At 48.9% G+C, this 27,016-nt stretch overlaps 1 protein-coding gene across 1 annotated transcript; it reads right to left on the bottom strand.

Annotated features, from left to right (window-relative positions):
* Positions 1-1,675: 1,675 nt before the first annotated feature.
* On the bottom strand, positions 1,676-25,953 carry C1QTNF1 (C1q and TNF related 1). Its single transcript, XM_038742064.1, is given in 6 exon segments — positions 1,676-2,297; positions 4,832-4,971; positions 12,548-12,736; positions 21,480-21,482; positions 25,700-25,829; positions 25,832-25,953. Coding segments are annotated over 6 exon segments (1,056 nt in total). The 5' UTR covers positions 25,875-25,953; the 3' UTR covers positions 1,676-1,746.
* Between the last annotated feature and the right edge of the window lie 1,063 nt (positions 25,954-27,016).

The following is a 27,016-nucleotide window of genomic DNA, read 5'->3' as shown; positions in this document are numbered from 1 at the left end:
AATTTCCTTCCTGTTGTTTCTCCGTCGATTCATTCGATCGTATTTACTCCCCCTCATCCCCCTCTCCATCCCCCCCATCTTACCTCCTTCCCTTCCCCACTGCACCTGTATATATGTATATATGTTTGTACATATTTGTTACCCTATTTATTTATTTATTTTACTTGTACATATCTAGTCTATTTATTTTAGTTTGTTAGTACGTTTGGTTTTGTTCTCTGTCTCCCCCTTTTAGACTGTGAGCCCGCTGTTGGGTAGGGACTGTCTCTAGATGTTGCCAGCTTGGACTTCCCAAGCGCTTAGTACAGTGCTCTGCACACAGTAAGTGCTCAATAAATACGATTGATGATGATGATGATGATGATACTGAGCGCTTACTCTGCTCGAGCAGGCCACCCCGACGCCAGGGTACCCTGCAGCCTGAATGTTTACGAGGCCCATTCCAGTCCTCCCAAACACAGGGCCCAGGCTGCAGAGCGTCACTCCTCGAGAACCTCCGGTTATCCCACTTATGGGATTAATAGAGAATAACCTATTAAAATGATAGCTTAATTTAAACAAAATAGTTGCCCACCCACCTCCACATCAAACAGAAATTCCTCTGCAGCGGCTTTAAAGCCCTCAATCCCCGCGCCTCTTCCCCTCGCCGCTCTCCCACTCCAACCCAGCCCGCACACGCGGCTCCTGTGATGCCAACCTTCTCGCTGTGCCTCACCGCGTCCACCTCATCGCCGAACCCCTCGCCCACATCCCGCCTCTGTCCTGGAAAGCCCACCCTCCGAGGCCCCCCATCCCCGGCTCATTCCTTCATATTTACTGAGCGCTTACGGTGTGCACAGCGCCGTACTAAGCGCTTGCTGTCCATCTCCCCCTCTAGGCTACCAACCGTCTACCAACACTGTGGTATCGTCCCTCTCCTACGGGCTCAGTACAGCAGTCTGCACACAGTAAGTGCTCAATAAATACCATCGATTGATCGATCTGACCGCCCGCTGGTGGCGGGCTGGGGGGCCGTGCCTACCAACTCTTTGGTATCGCCCTCTCCCAAGCGTTTAACACAGGGGTCTGCGCACAGTAAACGCCCAGCGAATGCCACCGATTGATTATTGAGCACTTCCTAGGTTCGGAACACCGTACTGAGCGCCCCGAGGGCTGTTCGGAGAGGACCACCCAACCCCGGCCAGGGTCACCGCGAGCAGGGAGAGCGGGAGCCAGACAAGCGGAAGCGATGGAGACGGTACTGGACGCCCCCGTCTCCCCACTGCAACCTCCCCAAGACCTGATCCGCCCCCCCGCCACAACCCGAGGACCCTTCCCATTTCCTCTCATCCCATTCCCGACGTCTTTTGAAACCGTCTACGACGTCCAGTAGGCACGGTGGGTGGGGTGACTGCCCCCCTAGACTGTCCCCCCTCTCCGCTCGTTGTGGGCAGGGAATGCGTCTGTTTATGGGTCAACTGTCCTCCCCCAAGCGCTTAGCACAGCGCTCTGCACGCGGTAGGGCTCGACAAATACAAATGAAGGAATGAGCGGAGTGGTTCCCCCGTCCCCTCCCGCCCCCGGCCTGGGGAAATCCAACCGGATTATCGATAAATCATTTATGGGCTGTTAAGGGATGAACAGATGGACGGAGGCGGGAAGCCCTGGGGTCCCCCCCCCCCCGCCATCCCGCCCCCCGACCTCTCCCCCGCCGCGACCCGCCCGGTCCGTCCTCGTCGGGCGAGGGAGCGGGGGGACGGGGAGAGGTCAGGGCTCGGCGCTGTGCTTGAGCAGGTAGCCGCTGAAGGTGACGTAGGTGTCGAACTCATCGCTGAAGATGGCGTTCTCCCGCTCCCCCTTGAAGACCCGCACCCAGACCTCGTCTCCCTCCCGCAGCTCCAGCATCAGGCTCTGGCTCTGCATGATGCTGCGGTCGCTGGCCTGGGCGTAGAGGATGACGGCCTCCGCCTCGTTCTTCATCACGTGCAGGTAGGTCTCCTTCTGGTTCCAGGTGTGCACGTTGAGGCTGAAGAAGTAGACGCCCGGGACGGAGCAGTAGAAGTGGCCCGTGAACATGTTGAAGTGGCCGTACAGGTTGACGAACTCCGTGTCGAAGATGAGCGTCTGGTAGTAGTCGTTGCTGTGCAGGGCCTTCCGGCGGCCCACGGAGAAGGCGGCGTAGTGGTTCTTGCACCCGGATCCCGGGGCCCCCACGGTGCCCTTCTGCCCCTTGGGGCCCGCGTGGCCCCTGGAGCCCACCGACCCCGTCTTGCCGAACTTGCCCTGGAGGCCTCGTTCTCCTCTGTCCCCCTTCTCGCCTGCGAGGGGGTCGGGGAAGAAGGTGAGTTTCCCGGGTCGCTCAGTACAGCACCAGCTCGGGCTGGGACCCCCGGGCGCTCAGTACAGCTCAAAGGATGCCGCGGGTTGAGGGAGTGTGGGGCTCTCCCAAGCGCTTGCCACAGTGAGCGCTCCATCGATACCGCGTAATAATGATGATGGCATTTGTTAAGTGCTTACTATGTGCGGAGCCCTGTTCTAAGCTCTGGCGGGGGATACAAGGTGATCAAGTTGTCCCACATGGGGCTCACAGTCTTAATCACCGCTTTACAGATGAGGGAACTGAGGCTCAGAGAAGTGAAGTGACTTGCCCAAGGTCACACAGCAGACATGTGGCGGAGTCAGGACTTGAACCCATGACCCTGACTCCAAAGCTCATGCTCTTTACGCTGAGCCACGCTGCTTCTCTATAATAATAATAATAATAATGATGGCATTTATTAAGCGCTTTTTATGTGCAAGGCACTGTTCTAAGCGCTGGGGAGGTTACAAGGTGATCAGGTTGTCCCACGGGGGGCTCACAATCTTCATCCCCATTTTCCAGATGAGGTAACCGAGGCCCAGAGAAGTGAAGTGACTTGCCCAAAGTCACACAGCTGACAATTGGCAGAGCCGGGATTCAAACCCATGACCTCTGACTCCAAAGCCTGGGCTCTTTCCACTGAGCCATGCTGCTTCCCCAATAATAATAATAATGATGGTATTTGTTAAGCGCTTACTATGTGCAAAGCACTGTTCTAAGCGCTGGGGAGATTATAAGGTGATCAGGTTGTCCCATGCAGGGCTCACAATCTTCATCCCCATTTTACAGATGAGGTAACTGAGGCCCAGAGAAGTGAAATGACTTGCCCAAAGTCACACAGCTGACAATTGGCAGAGCCGGGATTCAAACCCATGAACTCTGACTCCAAAGCCCGGGCTTTTTCCACTGAGCCATGCTGCTTCCCCAATAATAATAATAATGACGGTATTTGTTAAGCGCTTACTACGTGCAAAGCACTGTTCTAAGCGCTGGGGAGATTATAAGGTGATCAGGTTGTCCCACGCAGGGCTCACAATCTTCACCCCCATTTTACAGATGAGGTAACTGAGGCCCAGAGAAGTGAAATGACTTGCCCAAAGTCACACAGCTGACAATTGGCAGAGCCGGGATTCAAACCCATGAACTCTGACTCCAAAGCCCGGGCTCTTTCCACTGAGCCATGCTGCTTCCCCAATAATAATAATAATGACGGTATTTGTTAAGCGCTTACTATGTGCAAAGCACTGTTCTAAGCACCGGGGAGGATGCAAGGTGATCAGTGTGATCACGAAGCAGCGTGGCTCAGTGGAAAGAGCCCGGGCTTTGGAGTCAGAAGTCACAGGTTCGAAACCCGGCTCCGCCGCATGCCTGCTGTGTGACCTTGGGCAAGTCGCTTAAACTTCTCTAAGCCTCAGTTACCTCACCTGTAAAATGGGGGTGAAGGCTGTGAGCCCTACGTGGGACCTGTATATATGTATATATGTTTGCACATATTTATTACTCTATTTATTTATTTATTTTACTTGTACATATCTATTCTATTCATTTTATTTTGTTAGTATGTTTGGTTCTGTTCTCTGTCTCCCCCTTTTAGACTGTGAGCCCACTGTTGGGTAGGGACTGTCTCTATATGTTGCCAATTTGTACTTCCCAAGTGCTTAGTACAGTGCTCTGCACATAGTAAGCGCTCAATAAATACGATTGATGATGATGATGATGATGGGTGAAGAGCACTCTACTAAGAGCCTGGGAAAGAGGACGAAACAGTAAGCAGACGCATTCCCTCCCCACAACGGGCTTACAGTCTAGAGTCTTACTCTATTTATTTATTTATTTACTCTATTTATTTATTTATTTTACTTGTACATATCTATTCTATTTATTTTATTTTGTTAGTATGTTTGGTTTTGTTCTCTGTCTCCCCCTTTTAGACTGTGAGCCCACTGTTGGGTAGGGACCGTCTCTCTATGTTGCCAACTTGGACTTCCCAAGCGCTTAGTCCAGTGCTCTGCACCCAGTAAGCGCTCAATAATTGATTGATTGATTGCTGTGTGACCTTGGGCAAGTCGCTTCCCTTCTCTGGGACGGAGACTGGGAGCCCCACGTGGGGCATCATCATCAATCGTATTTATTGAGCGCTTACTATGTGCAGAGCACTGGACTAAGCGCTTGGGAAGTACAAATTGGCAACATCTAGAGACAGTCCCTACCCAACAGTGGGCTCACCGTCTAAAAGGGGGAGACAGAGAACAAAACCAAACGTACTAACAAAATAAAATAAATAGGGGCAGGGGGCCGCGTCCACCCCAGCGCTTAGTACAGTGCCTGACGCGCATCGGAAGCGCTTAACAAATATCACAATTATTTTTATCGTCACCTTTTCTGCCCCTGGGGAGCTTTTACAGAGGATCAGAGCCGTCTTTTTGGGTGGTCTTTTTGGACGCCCTTTCTCCTCCCCCGGAGTCCCCCCCCCCCCCCGGATGACCCTCTGACCTTTTAGGATGGTGAGGTTGATTTGGGGCTGGGGCAAGGGCTGGAAGGTCACATATCCGGAGTCACAGCAGCGGGTGCACTTGGAAGGTGGCGGTAACTTCTCCAGCTGCGGATGGTATTGCTCTTCCTTCTCCTCGACCCTGGAACCGACCGAGAGTAATAATAATAATAATAATAATAATAATAATAATAATAATAATGGCATTTATTAAGCGCTTACTATGTGCAAACCACTGTTCTAAGCGCTGGGGAGGTTACCAGCTGATCAGGTGGTCCCACCGGGGGCTCACAGTTTTAATCCCCATTTTGCAGATGAGGGAACTGAGGCACAGAGAAGTGAAGTGACTTTCCCAAAGTCACACAGCTGACAGCTGGCGGAGCCGGGATTTGAACCCATGACCTCGGACTCCAAAGCCCGGGCTCTTTCCACTGAGCCACGCTGCTTCTCAGAGTAGCCACTGAGCACTGGCTGGGGACAGGGCGCTGTACTGAGCGCTCGGGAGAGGGTGGTAGAGTCAGTAGACACGATCTCTGCCCTCAAAAGTGCTGGTTTATTGTTTGCAGAGCACTGTACTCATTCATTCATTCATTCAATCGTATTTATTAATAATAATAATAATAATAATAATGATAGCATTTTTAGACTGTGAGCCCACTGTTGGGCAGGGACTGTCTCTATATGTTGCCAACTTGTACTTCCCAAGCACTTAATACAGTGCGCTGCACACAGTAAGCGCTCAATAAATACGATTGATTGATTGATTGATTAAGCTCTTACTATGTGCAAAGCACTGTTCTAAGCGCTGGGGGGTTACAAGGTGGTCAGGTGGTCCCACGGGGGGCTCACAGTCTTCATCCCCATTTTCCAGATGAGGGAACTGAGGCCCAGAGAAGTGAAGTGACTTGCCCAAAGTCACACAGCTGACAGAGCCGGGATTTGAACCCACGACCTCTGACTCCAAAGCCCTCTTTCCACTGAGCCACGCTGCTTACTGTGTGCAGAGCACTGAACTAAGCGCTTGGGAGCCCGTCGTGGGACAACCTGATCACCTTGTAACCTCCCCAGCGCTTAGAACAGCGCTTTGCACATAGTAAGCGCTTAATAAATAAAAACATTATTATTATTAATATTATTATTATTATTATTATTATGAAGTACAAGTCGGCAACATACAGAGACGGTCCCTACCCGACAACGGGCTCACAGTCTAGAAGGGGGAGACAGCCGACAAAACGAAACATCTGTTATCACACTGGCTTGACAACTCCGGGAGCAATCAAAACCTATAAAATGTTTCCAAACGTCGTACTAATATGCCACAAAAAATAGTTTCCTAAGTACATTCGCATTATTTCAATAAATCCCGATGTTCTTTAGGTCATTTCATCTGGGTATTTTATGGATTTTTACCACTAATAGTAATAATGGTATTTGTTAAGTATGTACTGTGTTCCATGCACTGTACTAATGAGCTGGGGTAGATATATTCATTCATTCAATCAATCGTATTTATTGAGCGCTTACTGTGTGCAGGGCACTGGACTGGACTGGACTGGACGCCCCCTCCTTTTAGACTGTGAGCCCACTGTTGGGTAGGGACTGTCTCTATATGTTGCCAACTTGTACTTCCCAAGCGCTTAGTACAGTGCTCTGCACACAGTAAGCGCTCAATAAATACGATTGATTGATTGATTGGACTAAGCGCTTGGGAAGTACAAGTCGGCAACATATAGAGACGGTCCCTACCCAACAGTGGGCTCACAGTCTACTCACCTGTATATATGTTTCACCTGTATATATGTATATCACCTGTATATATGTATATATGTACATATTTATTACTCTATTTTACTTGTACATATTTATTCCATTTATTTTATTTTGTTACCATGTTTTGTTTTGTTGTCTGTCTCCCCCTTCTAGACTGTGAGCCCGCTGTTGGGTAGGGACCGTCTCTCTATGTTGCCAACTTGGACTTCCCAAGTGTTTAGTACAGTGCTCTGCACACCGTAAGCGCTCAATAAATACGATTGAATGAATGAATGAATGAATACTCAACGCTTCGGGGAGTCCGATTGAGTGTAAGCTCGTCGTGGGCAGGGAATGCGTCTGCTTATTTTTATACTGTCCTCTCCTAAGTGCTCAGTACAGTGCTCGGCGTACAGGAAGCGCTCAATAAGTACGATCGAAGGGATGAATAAATGAGTGATCCCTGCCCTCAAGAAGCTAACAGAGAAGAGAGGCAGGGTGGCTTAGTGGATACTAGACTGTGAGCCCACTGTTGGGTAGGGACTGTCTCTATGTGTTGCCAATTTGTACTTCTCAAGCGCTTAGTACAGTGCTCTGCACATAGTAAGCGCTCTATAAATACGATTGATTGATTGATTGATAGTACAAGGGGCTAAGAGTCGGAAGGACCTGGGTTCTAATCCCCGCTCCGCCATACGTCTTCGGTGCGAAACAGGGCAAATCACTTCATTTTTCCAGGCCTGTTACCTCATCTGCAAAATGGGGATTAAGACAATGAGCCCAGTGTCGGACAGGGACCGCATAATAAAAATAATAATAATAATAATTTTGATATTTGTTAAGCGCTTCCTATGTGCAAAGCACTGTTCTAAGCGCTGGGGAGGATACAAGCTGATCAGGTTGTCCCATGTGGGACTCACAATCTTAAACCCCATTTTCCAGAGGAGGGAACTGAGGCACAGAGAAGTGAAGTGACTTGCCCAGAGTCGCACAGCTGACAAGCGGCAGAGCCGGGATTTGAACCCATGACCTCTGACTCCCAAGCCCGGGCTCTTTCCACTGAGCCACGACCGCGTCCAACCTTGGATCTACCCCAGGGTTTAGTACAGTGCCTGGCACGAGGTAAGCGCTTGACAAATACCATAAAAAAATTTTTAAAAAGATCTACGTGATTGATTGATAGGGCTCACGGTCTATTCTATCCCCATTTTACAGTCAGTCAATCAATCAATCGTATTTATTGAGCGCTTACTGTGTGCAGAGCACTGTGCTAAGCGCTTGGGAAGTCCAAGTTGGCAACATATAGAGACGGGCCCTACCCAACAGTAGGCTTACAGTCTAGAAGATCGAAGTCTTGGAGGCTCCGAGCCGTTAATCAATCAGTGGTATTTGTTAAGCACTTACAATAATAATAATATTGATGGCATTTGTTAATACATATGAATAAGTACGTATGAATATATGAATATATAATATATGTTTGTGTATATGTGAATATATAATATATTATATATAATATTATATATGTGCATATATGAATATGAATATATGTTTGTACATATTTATTACTCTATTTATTTTACCTGTACATATCTATTCTATTTATTTTATTTTGTTAGTATGTTTGGTTTTGTTCTCTGTCTCCCCCTTTTAGACTGTGAGCCCACTGTTGGGTAGGGACCGTCCCTATATGTTGCCATCTTGGACTTTCCAAGCGCTTAGTACAGTGCTCTGCACACAGTAAGCGCTCAATAAATACGACTGATTGATTGATTGATTGATTTGTTAAGCGCTATGTGCCAAGCACTGTTGTGCATTAATCATCAGTGGTATTTGTTGAGCACTTACAATAATAATAATATTGATGGCATTTGTTAAGCGCTTACTATGTGCCAAGCACTGTTGTGCACAGCACTGCACTAAGCGCTTGGGAGAGTCCAATAATTGACTGTATTTACCAGTGGTATTTGTTGAGTACTGTACTAAGTGCTTGGGAGGGTCCATTAATTGAGCGTATTTATCAATGGTATTTATTGAGCACTTACAGTGTGCAGAGCACTGTACTAAGCGCTTGGGAGAGCCCTATACAACAGTAGAGAAGCAGCTGTGGCTTAATGGAAAGATCATGGGCTTTGGAGTCAGAGGTCATGGGTTCGGATCCCAGCTCTGCCACTCATCAGCTGTGTGGCTTTGGGCAAGTCACTTAACTTCTCTGGGCCTCAGTTCCCTCATCTGTAAAATGGAAACTAAGACTGTGAGCCGCATGTGGGACAACCTGATAACCTTGTATCTTCCCCAGCGCTTAGAACAGTGCTTTGCACATAGTAAGCGCTTAACAAATACCATTATTATTATTATTATTATTATAAAGCCATGTTCTGTTAAGCGACTTGCCCAAGGTCGCCCAGGAGACCCAAGGGTTTCCCGTCTCCCAGGCTCTCGCCCTTCCCACCGGCCTTCCCTGCCTCCACACCGGGAGAGAGGGAGTCCAATGAGGGTCACGTTTCCCGCAGGGAAAGTTGTCTTCCCCGGACCCCAGCTCACTCGTCCGGTCGTTCATTCGTACAGTCGTACTTATTGAGCGCTTCCCGAGTGCTGAGATTGGGAGAGTCCAATCAAACCACAGGACACCACTTAATAATAATAATAATAATGGCATTTATTAAGCGCTTACTTTGTGCAAAGCACTGTTCTAAGCGCAGGGGAGGTTACAAGGTGATCAGGTTGTCCCACAGGGGGCTCACAGTCTTCATCCCCATTTGACAGATGAGGGGACTGAGGCCCAGAGAAGTGAAGTCACTTGCCCAAAATCACCCAGCTGACAAGCAGCGTGGCTCAGTGGAAAGAGCACGGGCTTTGGAGTCAGAGGTCATTCATTCATTCATTCATTCATTCAATGGTATTTATTGAGCGCTTACTGTGTGCGGAGCACTGGACTAAGCGCTTGGGAAGTCCAAGTTGGCAACATCTAGAGACGGTCCCTACCCAACGGCGGGCTCACAGTCTAGAAGGGGGAGACAGACAACAAAACAAAACATATTAACAAAATAAAATAAATAGAATAGTAAATATGTTCGAATCCCGGCTCCACCACAAGTCTGCTGTGTGACCTTGGGCAAGTCACTTAACCTCTCTGAGCCTCAGTTCCCTCATCTGTAAAAATGGGGATGAAGACTGTGAGCCCCACGTGGGACAACTTGATCACACTGTATCCCCCCAGAGCTTAGAACAGTGCTTTGCACATAGTAAGCGCTTAACAAATGCCATCATTATTATTATTAAGTGACGGAGCCGGGATTAGAACCCATGACGTCTGACTCCCAAGCCCGGGCTCTTTCCACCGAGCCACGCTGCTTCCCCTTGTCAGCTGTGTGACTTTGGGCAAGCCACTTCACTTCTCTGGGCCTCAGTTCCCCCATCTGTAAAAATGGGGATTAAGACTGTGAGCCCCCCATGGGACAACTTGATCCCACTGTATCCCCCCAGAGCTTAGAACAGTGCTTTGCACATAGTAAGCGCTTAACAAATGCCATAATAATAACAATAATAGGCATTTGTTAAGCGCTTACTATGTGCAAAGCACTGTTCTAAGCGCTGGGGAGGATACAGGGTGATCAGGTTGTCCCATGTGGGGCTCACAGTCTTCATCCCCAGTTCACAGATGAGGTAACTGAGGCCCAGAGAAGTTAAGTGACTTGCCTAAGATCACACAGCAGACATGTGGTGGAGTCGGGATTCGAACCCATGACCTCTGACTCCAAAGCCCGTGGTCTTTCCACTGAGCCACGCTGCCATCATTATTATTATTAAGAGGCGGAGCCGGGATTAGAACCCATGACGTCTGACTCCCAAGCCCGGCCTCTTTCCACTGAGCCACGCTGCTTCCCCTTGTCACTTCTCTGGGCCTCAGTTCCCTCATCTGTAAAATGGGGATGAAGGCCGGGAGCCCCACGTGGGACCACCCGATCACCTTGTAACCTCCCCAGCGCTTCGAATAGCGCTTTGCACATAGTAAGCGCTTAACAAATGCCATCATTCTTATTATTAAGTGGCGGAGCCGGGATTAGAACCCATGACCCCTGACTCCCAAGCCCGGGCTCTTTCCACTGAGCCACGCTGCTTCCCCTTGTCACTTCTCTGGGCCTCAGTTCCCCCATCTGTAAAATGGAGATGAAGACTGTGAGCCCCCCGTGGGACCACCCGATCACCTTGTAACCTCCCCAGCGCTTTGAATAGCGCTTTGCACATAGTAAGTGCTTAACAAATGCCATCATTCTTATTGAGAGGCAGCGTGGCTCAGTGGAAAGAGCCCGGGCTTTGGAGTCAGAGGTCATGGGTTCGAATCCCGGCTCCGCCACATGTCTGCTGTGTGACCTTGGGCAAGTCAACTTCTCTGAGCCTCAGTTACCTCATCTGTAAAGTGGGGATTAAGACTGTGAACCCCATGTGGGACAACCTGATCCCTTTGTATCCCCCCCAGCGCTTAGAACAGTGCTTTGCACATAGAAAGCGCTTAACAAATGCCAGCATTATTATTATTCTTATTATTAAGTGGCGGAGCCGGGATTAGAACCCATGATGTCTGGCTCCCAAGCCCGGGCTCTTTCCACTGAGCCACGCTGCTTCCCCTTGTCACTTCTCTGGGCCTCAGTTCCCTCATCTGTAAAAGGGGGATGAAGACCGGGAGCCCCACGTGGGACAACCCGATCACCTTGTAACCTCCCCAGCGCTTCGAATAGCGCTTTGCACATATTAAGCGCTTAACAAATGCCATCATTCTTATTATTAAGAGGCGGAGCCGGGATTAGAACCCATGACCCCTGACTCCCAAGCCCGGGCTCTTTCCACTGAGCCACGCTGCTTCCCCTTGTCACTTCTCTGGGCCTCAGTTCCCCCATCTGTAAAATGGAGATGAAGACTGTGAGCCCCCCGTGGGACCACCCGATCACCTTGTAACCTCCCCAGCGCTTTGAATAGCGCTTTGCACATAGTAAGTGCTTAACAAATGCCATCATTCTTATTGAGAGGCAGCATGGCTCAGTGGAAAGAGCCCGGGCTTTGGAGTCAGAGGTCATGGGTTCGAATCCCGGCTCCGCCACATGTCTGCTGTGTGACCTTGGGCAAGTCAACTTCTCTGAGCCTCAGTTACCTCATCTGTAAAGTGGGGATTAAGACTGTGAACCCCATGTGGGACAACCTGATCCCTTTGTATCCCCCCCAGCGCTTAGAACAGTGCTTTGCACATAGAAAGCGCTTAACAAATGCCAGCATTATTATTATTCTTATTATTAAGTGGCGGAGCCGGGATTAGAACCCATGATGTCTGGCTCCCAAGCCCGGGCTCTGTCCACTGAGCCACGCTGCTTCCCCTTGTCACTTCTCTGGGCCTCAGTTCCCCCATCTGTAAAAGGGGGATGAAGACCGGGAGCCCCACGTGGGACAACCTGATCACCTTGTAACCTCCCCAGCGCTTCGAATAGCGCTTTGCACATAGTAAGCGCTTAACAAATGCCATCATTCTTATTATTAAGTGGCGGAGCCGGGATTAGACCCCATGACCTCTGACTCCCGAGCCCGGCCTCTTTCCACTGAGCCACGCTGCTTCCCCTTGTCACTTCTCTGGGCCTCAGTTCCCCCATCTGTAAAATGGGGATGAAGACCGGGAGCCCCACATGGGATCACCTTGTAACCTCCCCAGTGCTTTGAATAGCGCTTTGCACATAGTAAGCGCTTCATAAATGCCAGCATTATTATTATTATTATTCCCGGGAGCCCCACGTGGGACCACCCAACCACCTTGTAGCCTCCCCAGCGCTTCGAACGGTGCTTTGCACATAGTAAGCGCTTAATAAATGCCAGCATTATTATTATTATTATTATTATTATTATTCCCGCCGCTCGACGAACTTCCAGCCTAGAGGGGGGAGACAGGGGTGAGTAGGAAGAAGTACAGCCCGGCTCCTTACCTGCCGGTGTGAATCAACAGCTCCTCCAAGGCGAGTTGTCCCTGAGAGTCGTCCGGGGCCTGCCGGGAATGCCCGCTCCGAGGGCTCCGGCCCAGGGCACCGCCAGCCGAACACAGGGCCAGCAGCAGGCAGGACCCCAGTGCCAACGTCCGACCAGCGGGACCTTGCATGGCGGAAGGGGGTCGGGGGCTCTGGGAGACGACACACGGGGAGGAGGGACCGGTTAGGGAAGCAGGCCGGAGGGGACGGCAGGGAGATTCAATCGTTCATCATCATCATCAATCGTATTTATTGAGCGCTTACCATGTGCAGAGCACTGGACAAAGCGCTTGGGAAGTACAGATTGGCAACATATACAGTCCCTACCCACCAGTGGGCTCCCAGTCTAAAAGGGGGAGACAGAGAACAAAACCAAACATACTAACAAAATAAAATGGAATAGATATGTACAAGTAAAATAAATAGAGTAATAAATATGTACAAACATATATACATATATACAGGTGCTGTGGGGAAGGGAAGGAGGTAAGATGGGGGGGGATGGGGAGGGATCATTCGATCCTACGTACTGAGTGGTTACCGTGGGCAGAGCGCTGTGCTAAGCGCTTGGGAGAGGCCGATGCAACCATAAACAGACACACAGTGCCATTTCCCCCATCTTACCTCCTTCCCGTCCCCACAGCACCTGTATATATATATATTGGAGAAGCAGCGTGGCTCAGTGGAAAAGAGTGCGGGCTTTGGAGTCAGAGGTCACGGGTTCAAATCCCAGCTCCGCCAATTGTCAGCTGTGTGACTTTGGGCAAGTCACTTCACTTCTCTGGGCCTCAGTTACCTCATCTGGAAAATGGGGATGAAGACTGTGAGCCCCATGTCCTTGTAACCTCCCCAGCGCTTAGACAGTGCTTGTACATAGTAAGTGCTTAAGAAATGCCATTATTATTTTTATTATTATTATTATGTTTGTACATATTTATTACTCAATAAATATGATTGAATGAATGAATGAATTACTCTATTTATTTATTTATTTTGCTTGTACATATCTATTCTATTTATTTTATTCTGTTAGTATGTTTGGTTTTGTTCTCTGTCTCCCCCTTTTAGACTGTGAGCCCACTGTTGGGTAGGGGCTGTCTCTCTATGTTGCCAACTTGGACTTCCCAAGCGCTTAGTGCAGTGCTCTGCTCACAGTAAGCGCTCAATAAATACGATTGATTGATTGATTGATGAGTTTAGAGTCTGTGAGCCCACTGTTGGGTAGGGACTGTCTCTATATGTTGCCAACTTGGACTTCCCAAGCGCTTAGTCCAGTGCTCTGCACACAGTAAGCGCTCAATAAATACGATTGATTGATTGATTGATTGATGAGTTTAGAGTCTCTGAGCCCACTGTTGGGTAGGGACTGTCTCTGTATGTTGCCAACTTGTACTTCCCAAGCGCTTAGTGCAGTGCTCTGCACACAGTAAGCGCTCAATAAATACGATTGATTGATTGACTGATAGTAAGCGCTTAATAAATGCTATTATTATTATTATCATTATTATTATTATTATTATTATTAACAGTCCGAGGGCTGATGCATTCCTCCTCATCGCCACCAGGGGGACCATTTTTCTACATTTCTGTGGCAGGATGCTAAATGGAGGCCTAGAATAATAATAATAATAATAATAATAATAATAGCATTTGTTGAGTGCTTACTATGTGCAAAGCACTGATCTAAGCACTGGGGGGGATACAAGGTGATCAGGTTGTCCCACGTGGGGTTCACAGTCTTAATCCCCATTTTACAGATGAGGTAACTGAGGCATAGAGAAGTTAAGTGACTTTGGGCAAGTCACTTAACTTCTCTGAGCCTCAGTTACCTCATCTGTAAAATGGGGATTAAGACTGTGAACCTCTAATGACATTTATTAAGCGATTACTATGTGCAAAGCACTGTTCTAAGTGCTGGGGAGGTTACAAATTGATCAGGTTGTCCCAAGGATTTTTTTGTATTTGTTAATAATAATAATAATGGCATTTATTAAGCACTTACTACGTGCAAATCACTGTTCTAAGCGCTGAGGAGGTTACAAGGTGATCAGGTTGTCCCACGGGGGGCTCACAGTCTTACAGATAATAATAATAATAATGATGGCATTTGTTCAGCGCTTACTATGTGCAAAGCACTGTTCTAAGCACTGGGGTGGTTACAAAGTGATCAGGTTGTCCCATGGGGGGCTCACAGTTTTAATCCCCATTTTACAGATGAGGGAACTGAGGCCCAGAGAAGTTAAGTGACTTGCCCAAAGTCACACAGCTGACAGTTGGCAGAGCTGGGATTCGAACCCATGACCTCTGGCTCCAAAGCCCGGGCTCTTTCCACTGAGCCACGCTGCTTCTCCTGATGAGGTAACAGAGTCCCAGAGAAGTGAAGTGACTTGCCCAAAGTCACACAGCTGACAGTTGGTGGAGCCAGGATTTGAACCCATGACCTCTGACTCCAAAGCTCGGGCTCTTTCCACTGAGCCACGTTGCTTCTCTTGTTAGGTACTCACCATATGCCAGGCATTGTAATGAGCACCAGGGTAGATAGAAGTTAATCAGGGCTCTGCAGTCAAAGGTCATGGGTTCAAATCCCGGCTCCACCAATTGTCAGCTGTGTGACTTTGGGCAAGTCACTTCACTTCTCTGTGCTTCAGTTCCCTCATCTGTTAAACGGGGATGAAGACTGTGAGCCCCCCCCTTGGGAAAACCTGATCACGCTGTAACCTCCCCAGCGCTTGGAACAGTGCTTTGCACATAGTAAGCGCTTAATAAATGCCATCATTATTATGATTATTATATGGGGCTCACAGTCTTCAGCCTCATTTTACAGATGACAGAACCGAGGCCCAGAGAAGTGAGAACTTAAAAAATACCATAATTATTATTATTATTCTCTCTCCTTCTTAGACTATTCATTCATTCATTCAATCGTATTTATTGAGCGCTTACTGTGTGCGGAGCACTGTACTAAGCGCTTGGGAAGTACAAGTTGGCAACATATAGAGACGGTCCCTACCCAACAACGAGCTCACGGTCTAGAGGGGGAGACAGACATTAATACAAGTAGATAAAACAATAAATTACAGATAGATACAGATAGATACATACGTGCTGTGGGGAGTCATTCATTCAATCGTATTTATTGAGCGCTTACTGTGTGCGGAGCACTGTACTAAGCGCTTGGGAAGTACAAGTTGGCAACATCTAGAGACGGTCCCTACCCAACAACGAGCTCACGGTCTAGATGGGGAGACAGACATTAATACAAGTAGATAAAACAGTAAATTACAGATAGATACAGATAGATACATATGTGCTGTGGGGAGTTATTCATTCAATCGTATTTATTGAGCGCTTACTGTGTGCGGAGCACTGTACTAAGCGCTTGGGAAGTACAAGTTGGGAACATATAGATTTGACATATAGATGAGAAGACTATGAGCCCCACATGGGACCTGATGATCTCGGATCTACCCCAGCGCTTAGTACAGTGCTTGACGCATACCACAATTATTATTATAACCACTTTGGATGGCTTCCTCCTCCCCTTCCCTCTCCCTGCCACCGGTGCCAATCAATCACGCTAATCGCCCACTTCCCAAAATCTTTTTCCTAGGAAGAGGGGGAGGAGAGGGCCGCTTCCAGTTGATAAACGATGATTATCCCCCGATCCGGAAGCCCGTTTAATATCTAATTTCCTCTCCGACGACCGGGTGGCATCAGCCAAATTTGAGTTTATCGGAGAGGTCGGCTGCGAGAAGGAATACGTGGAGAAGCCGCATGGCCTAATGGTTAGACCGCAGGCCTGGGCATCAGAAGGACCTGGGTTCTAATCCTGGCTCTGCCGCTTGTCTAGTTTGTGTGGTGGGGCAAACCTCCTCACCTCATTCATTCAATCGTTCGATCGTTCATTCATTTATTCAATTGGTACTTCCCAAGCGCTTAGTACAGTGCTCTGCACATAGTAAGCGCTCAATAAATACGATTGATGATGATTTATTCATTCGATCGGTCGTTCAATTGTACTTGTTAAGTGCTTACTGTGCGCAGAGCACTGTATTGAGCGCTTGGGAAAGAAGTCTTCTCCGGGCTTCAGTTCCCTCGTCGACAAAATGAGGATTAAGGCTATGAGCCCCACGGGGGACACGGACTGTGTCTTGCGTACTGATAATCTTGTATTATCATCATCATCATCAATCGTATTTATTGAGCGCTTACTGTGTGCAGAGCACTGGACTAAGCGCTTGGGAAGTCCAAGTTGGCAACATCTAGAGACAGTCCCTACCCAACAGTGGGCTCACAGTCTAAAAGGGGGAGACAAAACCAAACATACTAACAAAATAAAATAGATAGAATAGATATGTACAAGTAAAATAAATAAATAGAGTAATAAATATGTACAAACATATATACATATATACATATGATAATATAATGATGGTATTTGTTAGCGCTTATTCTGTGTCAAGCACTGCTCTAAACGCTGGGGTAGATACGAGCTAAATCAGGTTGGACACGGTCCCTGTCCCCCCCCACGGGGCTCACGGTCTTACTCATCATCATCATCAATCGTATTTATTGAGTGCTTACTGTGTGCAGAGCACTGGACTAAGCGCTTGGGAAGTACAAATTGGCAACATATAGAGACAGTCCCTACCCAACAGTGGGCTCACAGTCTAAAAGGGGGAGACAAAACCAAACATACTAACAAAATAAAATAGATAGAATAGATATGTACAAGTAAAATAAATAGAGTATTAAATATGTACAAACATATATACATATGATAATATAACGATGGTATTTGTTAGCGCTTATTCTGTGTCAAGCACTGTTCTAAACGCTGCGGTAGATACGAGCTAAATCAGGTTGGACACGGTCCCTGTCCCCCCACGGGGCTCACGGTCTTACTCATCATCATCATCATCATCAATCGTATTTATTGAGCGCTTACGGTGTGCAGAGCACTGTACTAAGCGCTTGGGAAGTCCAAGTTGGCAACATCTAGAGACGGTCCCTACCCACCAGTGGGCTCACAGTCTAAAAGGGGGAGACGATTAATTTTAAAGATGAGGTAACTGAAGCCCAGAGAGGCGAAGCGACTTGCCCGAGGTCACCCAGCGGACGAACGGAGCGGGGATTAGAACACAGGTCCTTGTAGCTCCCAGGCCTGGGCTCTAGCCACTAGGCCGCCGTGCTTCTGTGGTTCACGGGAAAGAGTTTGTGAAGATAACAACAAATTGTTGAACTTTTCCAAAGCACTCCTCCGCCGATGACCTCATTCCTTCTCTATTATCCTCTGTCCTACGTCCCACTAGATCGCTCAGAGATGGAGGAGGCCGGAAGCAGCCGGGACCGGGGAAAGGCAGGGATTTTGCCGCGCTGAAAATCCCTCTCTTGGATGCCGGCGAAAATAATCTCCTTCGTTCGATTGCGAGCCCTCAGTTTGCCTTCCACCATAGCTCCCTAAATCGAGAATAATCTCATTCGTTCGATTGCGAGCCCTCAGTTTGCCTTCCACCATAGCTCCCTAAATCGAGAATAATCTCATTTGTTCGATTGCGACCCCTCGGTCTGACTTCCACCATAGCTCCTTAAATCGAGAATAATCTCATTTGTTCGATTGCGACCCCTCAGTCTTCCACCATAGCTCCCTAAATGCTTAACACAGTGCTTTGCGCTTAGCGTGTGATCAATCAATTGATCAATTGATCTTTTAGACGGTGAGCCCACTGTTGGGTAGGGACTGTCTCTATATGTTGCCAACTTGGACTTCCCAAGCGCTTAGTACAGTGCTCTGCACCTAGCAAGCGCTCAATAAATACGTTTGATGATGATGATGATGAATTGTCTTTTTGGAGTGCTTGCTGTGTGCAGGGTACTGTACTAAGCGCTTGCGAAAGTCCAATATAACGATATGAGGAGAGTCGGCAGATGTATTCCGTCCACAAGGAGTTTACATCATCATCATCATCATCAATCGTATTTATTGAGCGCTTACTATGTGCAGAGCACTGTACTAAGCGCTTGGGAAGTACAAATTGGCAACATATAGAGACAGTCCCTACCCAACAGTGGGCTCACAGTCTAAAAGGGGGAGACAGAGAACAAAACCAAACATACTAACAAAATAAAATAAATAGAATAGATATGTACAAATAAAATAAATAAATAAATAAATAGAGTAATAAATCTGTACAAACATATATACATATATACAGGTGCTGTGGGGAAGGGAAGGAGGGAAGATGGGGGGGATGGAGAGGGGGACGAGGGGGAGAGGGGGAGAGAGCTAGATGGGGAGGCAGACGTTATTGTAAATAAATCAACGACGGGTATGGACCTAAGTGAGAAGCAGCGTGGCTCAGTGGAAAGAGCCCGGGCTTTGGAGTCAGAGGTCACGGGTTCGAATCCCGACTCCGCCACATGTCTGCGGTGTGACCTTGGGCAAGTCACTTAACTTCTCTGAGCCTCAGTGACCTCATCTGTAAAATGAGGATTAAGACTGTGAGCCATGCGTGGGACAACCTGATCACCTTGTACCTCCCCCGGCGCTTAGAACAGTGCTTTGCACATAGTAAGCGCTTAACAAATGCCATTATTATTATTATTAAGTGCCGTGGGGCTGAAGGAGGGGGGCGTAAAGGGGGCAAATCCAAGCGCGAGGGCGACGCAGAAGATGTTGCCAACTTGTACTTCCCAAGCGCTTAGTACAGTGCTCTGCACACAGTAAGTGCTCAATAAATACGATTGATTGATTGAGTAGGAGAAGAGATGAGGGATTAGTCGATAAACAGTAGTATGGGAAATAAAACCAATTCCACTACTTCCAGACTTCCGCCTCTCAAAATGGCCCCTTCAACTCTGTTTCTGTCAATCAATGGCACTTATTGAGCACTATTACTACTACTACTACTAAAAATAATAATAATAATTGTGGCATTCGTTAAGCCCTCACTGTGTGCCGGGCACCGCACTAAGCGCCGGGGTGGATATAAGCAAATTGAGTCGGACACAGCCCCTGTCCCACGTGAGAAGCAGCGTGGCTCAGTGGAAAGAGCACGGGCTTGGGAGTCAGAGGTCGTGGGTTCGAATCCCGGCTCCACCACTTCTTGGCTGTGTGACTGTGGGCAAGTCACTTAACTTCTCTGTGCCTCAGTTCCCTCATCTGTAAAATGGGGATTAAGATTGTGAGCCCCGCGTGGGACAACCTGATCACCTTGTATCCCCCCCAGTGCTTAGGACAGTGCTTTGCACATAGTAAGCGCTTAATAAATGCCATCATCATCATCAATCCCCATCTTACAGATGAGGTCACTGAGGCCCAGGGAAGTGAAATGACTTGCCCAGGGTCACGCAGCAGACCAGTGGTGGAGCCGGGATGAGCACCCAAGTGCTCTCACTCCCAGGCCGGGGCTCTAGACCCTCCCCACCCCCCTGTGTTGGTGTTGGCCAGCACAGAGTCCGTGACTGGCCCGAGTCCCTCCGCGGGCCGGTGGTGTTGGCCGACGAACAAAGTGCCCGAGTGTTTCGGAGGATCCTGCGGGCGGATCCCGCCTCCTCTGCCCGGAGTCTGGACAACCAGTCCGGAAATCTGTGGCCACCATACCACCCCAAACCGCCCCTTCTTCCCCCTCTCAATTATTCTTATTTACATCTGCCTCCCCCTCTAGACCAGAAACTCGCTGTGGGCGGGGAATGTGTCTGCTCTATTGTTCTATTGGACTCTCCCAAGCGCTTAGTACAATGCTCTGCACACAGGGAACGCTCAGTAAATACCATTTTTTTTTAGCATTTATTAAGCGCTTACTATGTGCAAAGCACTGTTCTAAGCGCTGGGGTAGATACAAGGTAATCAAGTTGTCCCACGTGGGGCTCACAGACTTAATCCCCATTTTCCAGATGAGGGAACGGAGGCCCAGAGAAGCGAAGTGACTTGCCCAAAGTCCCACAGCTGACAAGTGGCGGAGCCGGGATTTGAACCCATGACCTCTGACTCCAAAGCCCGAGCTCTTTCCACTGAGGCACGCTGCTTCTCTGATCATTGACTCTCTGAAAGGCCACGTCCACGGCCCCAAAGCCACTGTGGCCCGTTTTCCCACCGAGAGGCGGGTGCCTGCTCTGCGACCTTGGGGAGCACAATTTCCCCGTACCTCAGTTTCCTCATCTATAAAATGGGGGTGTGAATTCCTGCTCTCTCTCCCCTTTAGACGGTAAACTCCGTGGAGAACAATAATAATAATAATGGCATTTATTAAGCGCTTACTATATACAAAGCACTGTTCTAAGCGCTGGGGAGGTTGCAAGGTGATCAGGTTGTCCCACGGGGGGCTCACAGTCTTCATCCCCATTTTCCAGATGAGGTAACTGAGGCCCAGAGAAGTGAAGTGATTTGCCCAAAGTCACACAGCTGACAATTGGCGGAGCCGGGATTTGAACCCATGACCTCCGACACCAAAGCCCAGGTTCTTTTCCACTGAGCCACGCTGCTTCTCTGGAGAACCGATATGAGGTCCAGTCTGATTGTATTATCTCCCCACTCAGTCAGTCAATTGTATTTATTGAGGGCTTACTGTGTGTGGAGCACTGTACTAAGCGCTCGTGAGAATCCAACAGAACAATATAACAGACATATTCCCTACGCACAACAAGCTTACAGTCTAAAGCGGGAGACAGGCATAAATAATTACAGGTGCGTACATAGCGCTTGACACAAGTGCTTAACGAATCCCTTAATTACCACCATTATTATCTTGAACTTTCCCCAAGCACTCAGTACAGTACTCCCAGTGGGCGTTCAGAAAGTATCATCCTCTAGGCTGGTAGCTCATTCTGGGCAGGGAACGTGTTGGCTAATTCTGTCGTCTGGTTCAGCGGCGGAGTCGGGATTAGAACCCACATCCTCTGCCGCGCAGGCCCGGGCGCCGTCCACGAAGCCACGCTGCTTCTCAGTGATCGATGGCCAATGTTGCCAACTTGTCCTTCCCCAGCGCTTAGTACAGTGCTCTGCACACAGTAAGCGCTCAATAAATACGATTGATTGATTGATTGATGGATGGATTGATTATTACGATGGATTGAGAAGCAGCGTGGCTCAGTGGAAAGAGCGCGGGCTTGGGAGGCAGAGGTCATGGGTTCGAATCCCACCTCTCCCACATGTCTGCTGTGTGACCTTGGGCAAGTCTCTTCGCTTCTCTGAGCCTCAGTTACCTCATCTGTAAAATGGGGATTAAGACTGTGAGCCCCACGTGGGGCAACCTGATCACTCTGTATCCCCCCAAGCGCTTAGAACAGTGCTCTGCACATAGTAAGCGCTTAACAAATGCCAACATTATTATTTTTATTATTATTATTATTATTACTATTGCCTAGACGGTTTGTCGGGCGGGAAGAGGCTTGTTCGCTCCCTCCGGCCTCTCTCCCGCAGCTCGGATTTTCCCTCCGCTTTTTCCTCTGTGCGAGAGGCCCCCGCCTAAGGGAAAGGGTAATTGGCAGCAATGCTGTGTGCAGTTTGCCCACAGCCAAAAATAATATTTGCACAAGTCCATGGCACGGAGAAATTGGCTTTCCCGGAGCCCGTTTCACCCTCCTTCCCTGTCTGACTCTCCCTTCCTCCTCGGCCGTCTCCCGATCCGTTCCATCTCGTTTCAAGGAAAAGTCTCCGGCAGCCAAAGATGAGGAAAGGTGCCCCTGAGCCTGGGTTTGTCCTTCATTCATTTATTCGTTCAATCAATCAATCAATCAATCGTATTTCTTGGGCGCTTACTGTGTGCAGACCGCTGTACTATGCTCTTGGGAGAGTCCAATATAACCATAAATTCTGAGATAGATAGATGAGATAATCGGTCAATCGGTCGTGCTTATTGAGCGCTCGGGGCAGGTGAGGCCGGGCTGGCGGGAGGGAGCAGATAAGCCCAGGCCTGAGTTCTAATCCTGTCGCCTGCCTGCCGTGTGACCTTGGGCTAGTCACTTCAATCGATCAATTCTATTTATTTTATTTTGTTAGTATGTTTGGTTTTCTCTCCTCCTTTTAGACTGTGAGCCCACTGTTGGGTAGGGACCGTCTCTAGATGTTGCCAATTTGGACTTCCCAAGCGCTTAGCACAGTGCTCTGCACACAGTAAGCGCTCAATAAATACGATTGATGATGATGATGATGATTTATTGAGCGCTCGTGTGCGGAACACTGTACTGAGCGCTTGCGAGATTCCCATACAACAGAGGACTCCCCCAGGTGCTCTGCACTCAGTAAGCATTCAATAAATACCCTTGATGATGATGATGATGATGTTCACCTCAAGGCCTCCCGCTCCCTGGAACCAACGACTTCATTCCATCTCCTCTTCTGCATCTATACCAATCAATCAATGGTATTTACTGAGCATTTACTGTGTGTGGAACACTGTACTAAGCGCTTGGAAGAGGTCAATACAACAGAATTGGTAGACACGTTCCCGGCCCTCAAGGAGCTGACGGCCTGGAGGGGGAGATAGATTAATCAATCAGTTGATGGTATTTATTGAGAATTTACTGTGTGCAGAGCACTGTACTGAGTGCTTAGGAGAGTCCAGTACAACAGAGTTGGTAGACAACTTCTTTGCCCACAACGAGCTGACAGTCTAGTAGGGACCGTCTCTAGATGTTGCCGACTTGTCCTTCCCAAGTGCTTAGTACAGTGCTCCGCACACAGTAAGCGCTCAATAAATATGATTAAATGAATAATAATAATAATGGCATTTATTAAGCGCTTACTATGTGCAAAGCACTGTTCTAAGCGCTGGGGAGGTTACAAGGAGATCAGGTTGTCCCACATGGGGCTGACAATCTTAATCCCCATTTTACAGATGAGGGAACTGAGGCTCAGAGAAGTGAAGCGACTTGCCCAAGGTCACACAGCAGACAGGTGGTGGAGCTGGGATTCGAACCCATGACCTCTGACTCCAAAGCCCGGGCTCTTCTCCACTGAGCCACGCTGCTCCTCTAAATGAATGACATATGTTTGTATGTATTTACTACTCTATTTTATTTGTACATATTTATTCTATTTATTTTATTTTGTTAATATGTTTTGTTTTGTTCTCTGTCTCCCCCTTCTAGACTGTGAACCCGCTGTTGGGTAGGGACCGGCTCTCTATGTTGCCAATTTGGACTTCCCAAGTGCTTAGTACAGTGCTCTGCACACAGTAAGTGCTCAATAAATACCACTGAATGAATGAATGAGCTTATAATAATGATGGTATTTGTTAAGCACTTACTATGTGCCAAACACTGTTCTACTCGTTAGGGGAGATACAAGGTGATCAGGTTGTCCCACGTGGGGCTCACAGTCTTAATGCCCATTTTACAGACGAGGTCACTGAGGCCCCGAGAAGCTAAGTGACTTGCCCAAAGTCACCCGGCTGACAAGTGGCGGAGCCGGGATTAGAACCCACGACCTGTATATATGTTTGTACATATTTATTACTCTATTTATTTATTTATTTTACTTGTACATATCTATTCTATTTATTTTATTTTGTTAGTATGCTTGGTTTTGTTCTCTGTCTCCCCCTTTTAGACTGTGAGCCCACTGTTGGGTAGGGACCGTCTCTATATGTTGCCAACTTGGACTTCCCAAGCGCTTAGTCCAGTGCTCTGCACACAGTAAGCGCTCAATAAATACGATTGATTGATTGATTGACCTCTGACTCCCAAGCCCGGGCTCTTTCCACTGAGCCACGCTGCTTCTCCAGTGGTCTAAAGCGTCCAGTCTAGATATAAAGTGATAAAATTATACCACATTATCCTAGCAGGTGGGCCAGGCTCATGAGGAGAAGCAGGATGGAGGTCGAGCCGGGATAGAGACGATTCCGGATGTCTGCCTATTTCCATGCTTAACTGCACCTACCCTGATTATCTTCTATCTTCCCCAGTGCTTAGATACATAGTAAGCGCTTAACAAATACCACAGTCATTATTGATTGGATAAGTTGGTATCTGCCCAATGGTTTTCCTCCCCAGATGAAGAGGCTCAGACGAAAGAAGGTCCTGAGGAAAGTCGCCTCCCAACTTGAGACTCTAACCGGTTTGCTTCGGGCTGGGAAAATGGACTTTTCCACCGGACAGTTTGACGGATGAAGGCTGGGGGGACGGGGTGGCGTGTGAGCCGGACCCCAAGTCTCGCTCATCCCATCTCTGACGGGACCAGAGAGTTTCCCGTCAGGGCTGAGGAGCCCCAAAGTGTTGGCTCCTTGAAGCCTGCCCCTTCCCAATCCTCATCCCACGCCGATCTGTACTTCCCAAGCGCTTCGCCCAGTGCTCTGCACACAGTAAGCGCTCAGTAAATACGATTAAATGAATGACTGAATGAACTCCTGCCCCCTTTCCACCCTCACGCTCGGAGCGAGAGCTGACAAGACCTGAGAATTTCCAGTCAGGCCTGAAGAGACCCCAAATGGCGACTCTCGGGCCCGTTGGCTCTTCAAAGCCATCCCTCATCCCTCCAACAATCCCTACCCGCTTCACACCCTATTTTCAGCTCGACAAGGCGGCTCCCTGGCCCCAAGGGCCGACAAGAGCTTCCAGTCGGGGCCAAGGAGATCGAAAATGGTGGCTCTCGGGCCTGTTGTCTCTTCGAAGCCTGCCTCCCTCCCTCTCTCTCCGCCCCGGCGCTGGAAAAATCGGGCACCGATCCGAGCAGATTAAGATCCACGGTCCACCCGGCCCCTCCTCTAGGAAGTCAGCGCACTGACAACGCCTGGAAAAGAGGCATCTCCGCCTTATCTCCTCCCGCCCCTATCCCTCCCACCCCGGTCGCCCCATCCTCTCCAACTCACCCCTCTCCTGCAGACCTTGACCCCGGGGGATCCCGGCAGGGATGTGGGGGGGTTCCCTGGAGCCTCTCCTCTCTCCTCCCCGGAAGCCGGGAGCGGTAGTGGCGGCGGAGGACGGGCCAACCGGGGGCCGGGGTAGACCCCGAGCCTCGATCTACAAAATTCTTTTCATCTGTGTTTTGATGGGTTGGTGCTCGAGGCCCAGAATATTTGGTTGGTGAGTCACGGTAATTACAGCTGAGGGAGGCACCGAGGAGAACAGAAACCAAGCACGCTCCCGAAAAAGCCCTCCTCGCGGAGGCCTTACCCTGGAGGAGCACGGGAGAGGCTCCTCTGGTTCGTCAGCTGGGTGTATCCGTTGCCTACACTTTTCCGGACCCCAAAAAGACATCTTCTAAGGCAGAGGTGGGAGATTTGAGCGTCTCTCCCTCTCTGCCCCTCCTTCCCGGGGACGTACACATCTCCCCAAGCAGCCAACCCATGTTCAGCTCCTCATATTCCCCCAAGCGCTTACTACGCAGGAAGCGCTCACTAAATACGACTGAAGGAATTCTGGGACGAGATGGTAGAGAGGGAAAGATGTCCCCGTGGCTCTGCGTCCCGCTCTTCTTTTCCGGCATCCTTCCCTCTTCTCCTGCCGAGCGGAACCAACTGGGCAGATCTCCTGGAGATTTTCCCTGCTTGCTGTCCTTCCCCGGGGAACCCCGCCTACTCCGTCCTTCCAGCTGCAGCTGTGGGCGTGCAAGGGAGATACACGTGTGCGAGGGTGGGGGTGTAATATGCGCCCACGGGCATGAGCGATTTTTGGCAGGTGGGGAGAGAGGGCTTCTCTCGATGCTGATAAGCGAGGGCGGAGGGGTTTCCCTGGATGTGGCAATACTAATAATTGCGGCTTTTGCTAAGGGCCTCCTATGTACCAAGGAGTGATAATAATCATGATGGTAGTACATTAAGCGCTCAATAAATACGATTGAATGAACGCATGAATATTGGTTAAGCGCTTATTATGTGCCAGGCACCGCACTAAGAGCTGGGGTGGATACAAGCAATCTGGTGGGACAAGTTCCTGTCCCCTGTTGGGCTCACGGTCTCAATCCCCACTTTACAGATGAGGCAACTGAGGCCCAGAGAAGTGAAGTGACTTGCCCAAGGTCACACAGGAGACAAGCGGCGATGCCAGGATTGGAACCCATGACCTTCTGACTCTCAGGTCTGTGCTCTGCCTGCTATGCTGCTCCAACAATAATGATGGTATTTGTTAAGTGCTTGCTATGTGACAGACACTATACTAAGCGCCGGGGTGGATATAGTCACTAACCCCTCTGACCCATCTAACCTCTGGGGTAACTCGGGGTGATAATAATAATAATAATGATAATAACAATAGTGGTATTTGTTAAGTGCTTACTATGTGATGGACACTATACTAAGCGCCGGGTGGATATAGTCACTAACCCCTCTGACCCATCTAACCTCTGGGGTAACTCGGGGTGGCTCGGGGTGATAATAATAATAATAATGATAATAACAATAGTGGTATTTGTTAAGTGCTTACTATGTGACGGACACTATACTAAGCGCCGGGGTGGATATAGTCACTAACCCCTCTGACCCATCTAACCTC

This window comes from Tachyglossus aculeatus, unplaced genomic scaffold (genome assembly GCF_015852505.1).
Source record: "Tachyglossus aculeatus isolate mTacAcu1 unplaced genomic scaffold, mTacAcu1.pri SUPER_34, whole genome shotgun sequence".
Lineage (NCBI taxonomy): Eukaryota > Metazoa > Chordata > Mammalia > Monotremata > Tachyglossidae > Tachyglossus > Tachyglossus aculeatus.
The sequence above is the reverse complement of the archived record's forward strand: the minus strand, read 5'-3'. Positions and strand labels throughout refer to the sequence as shown.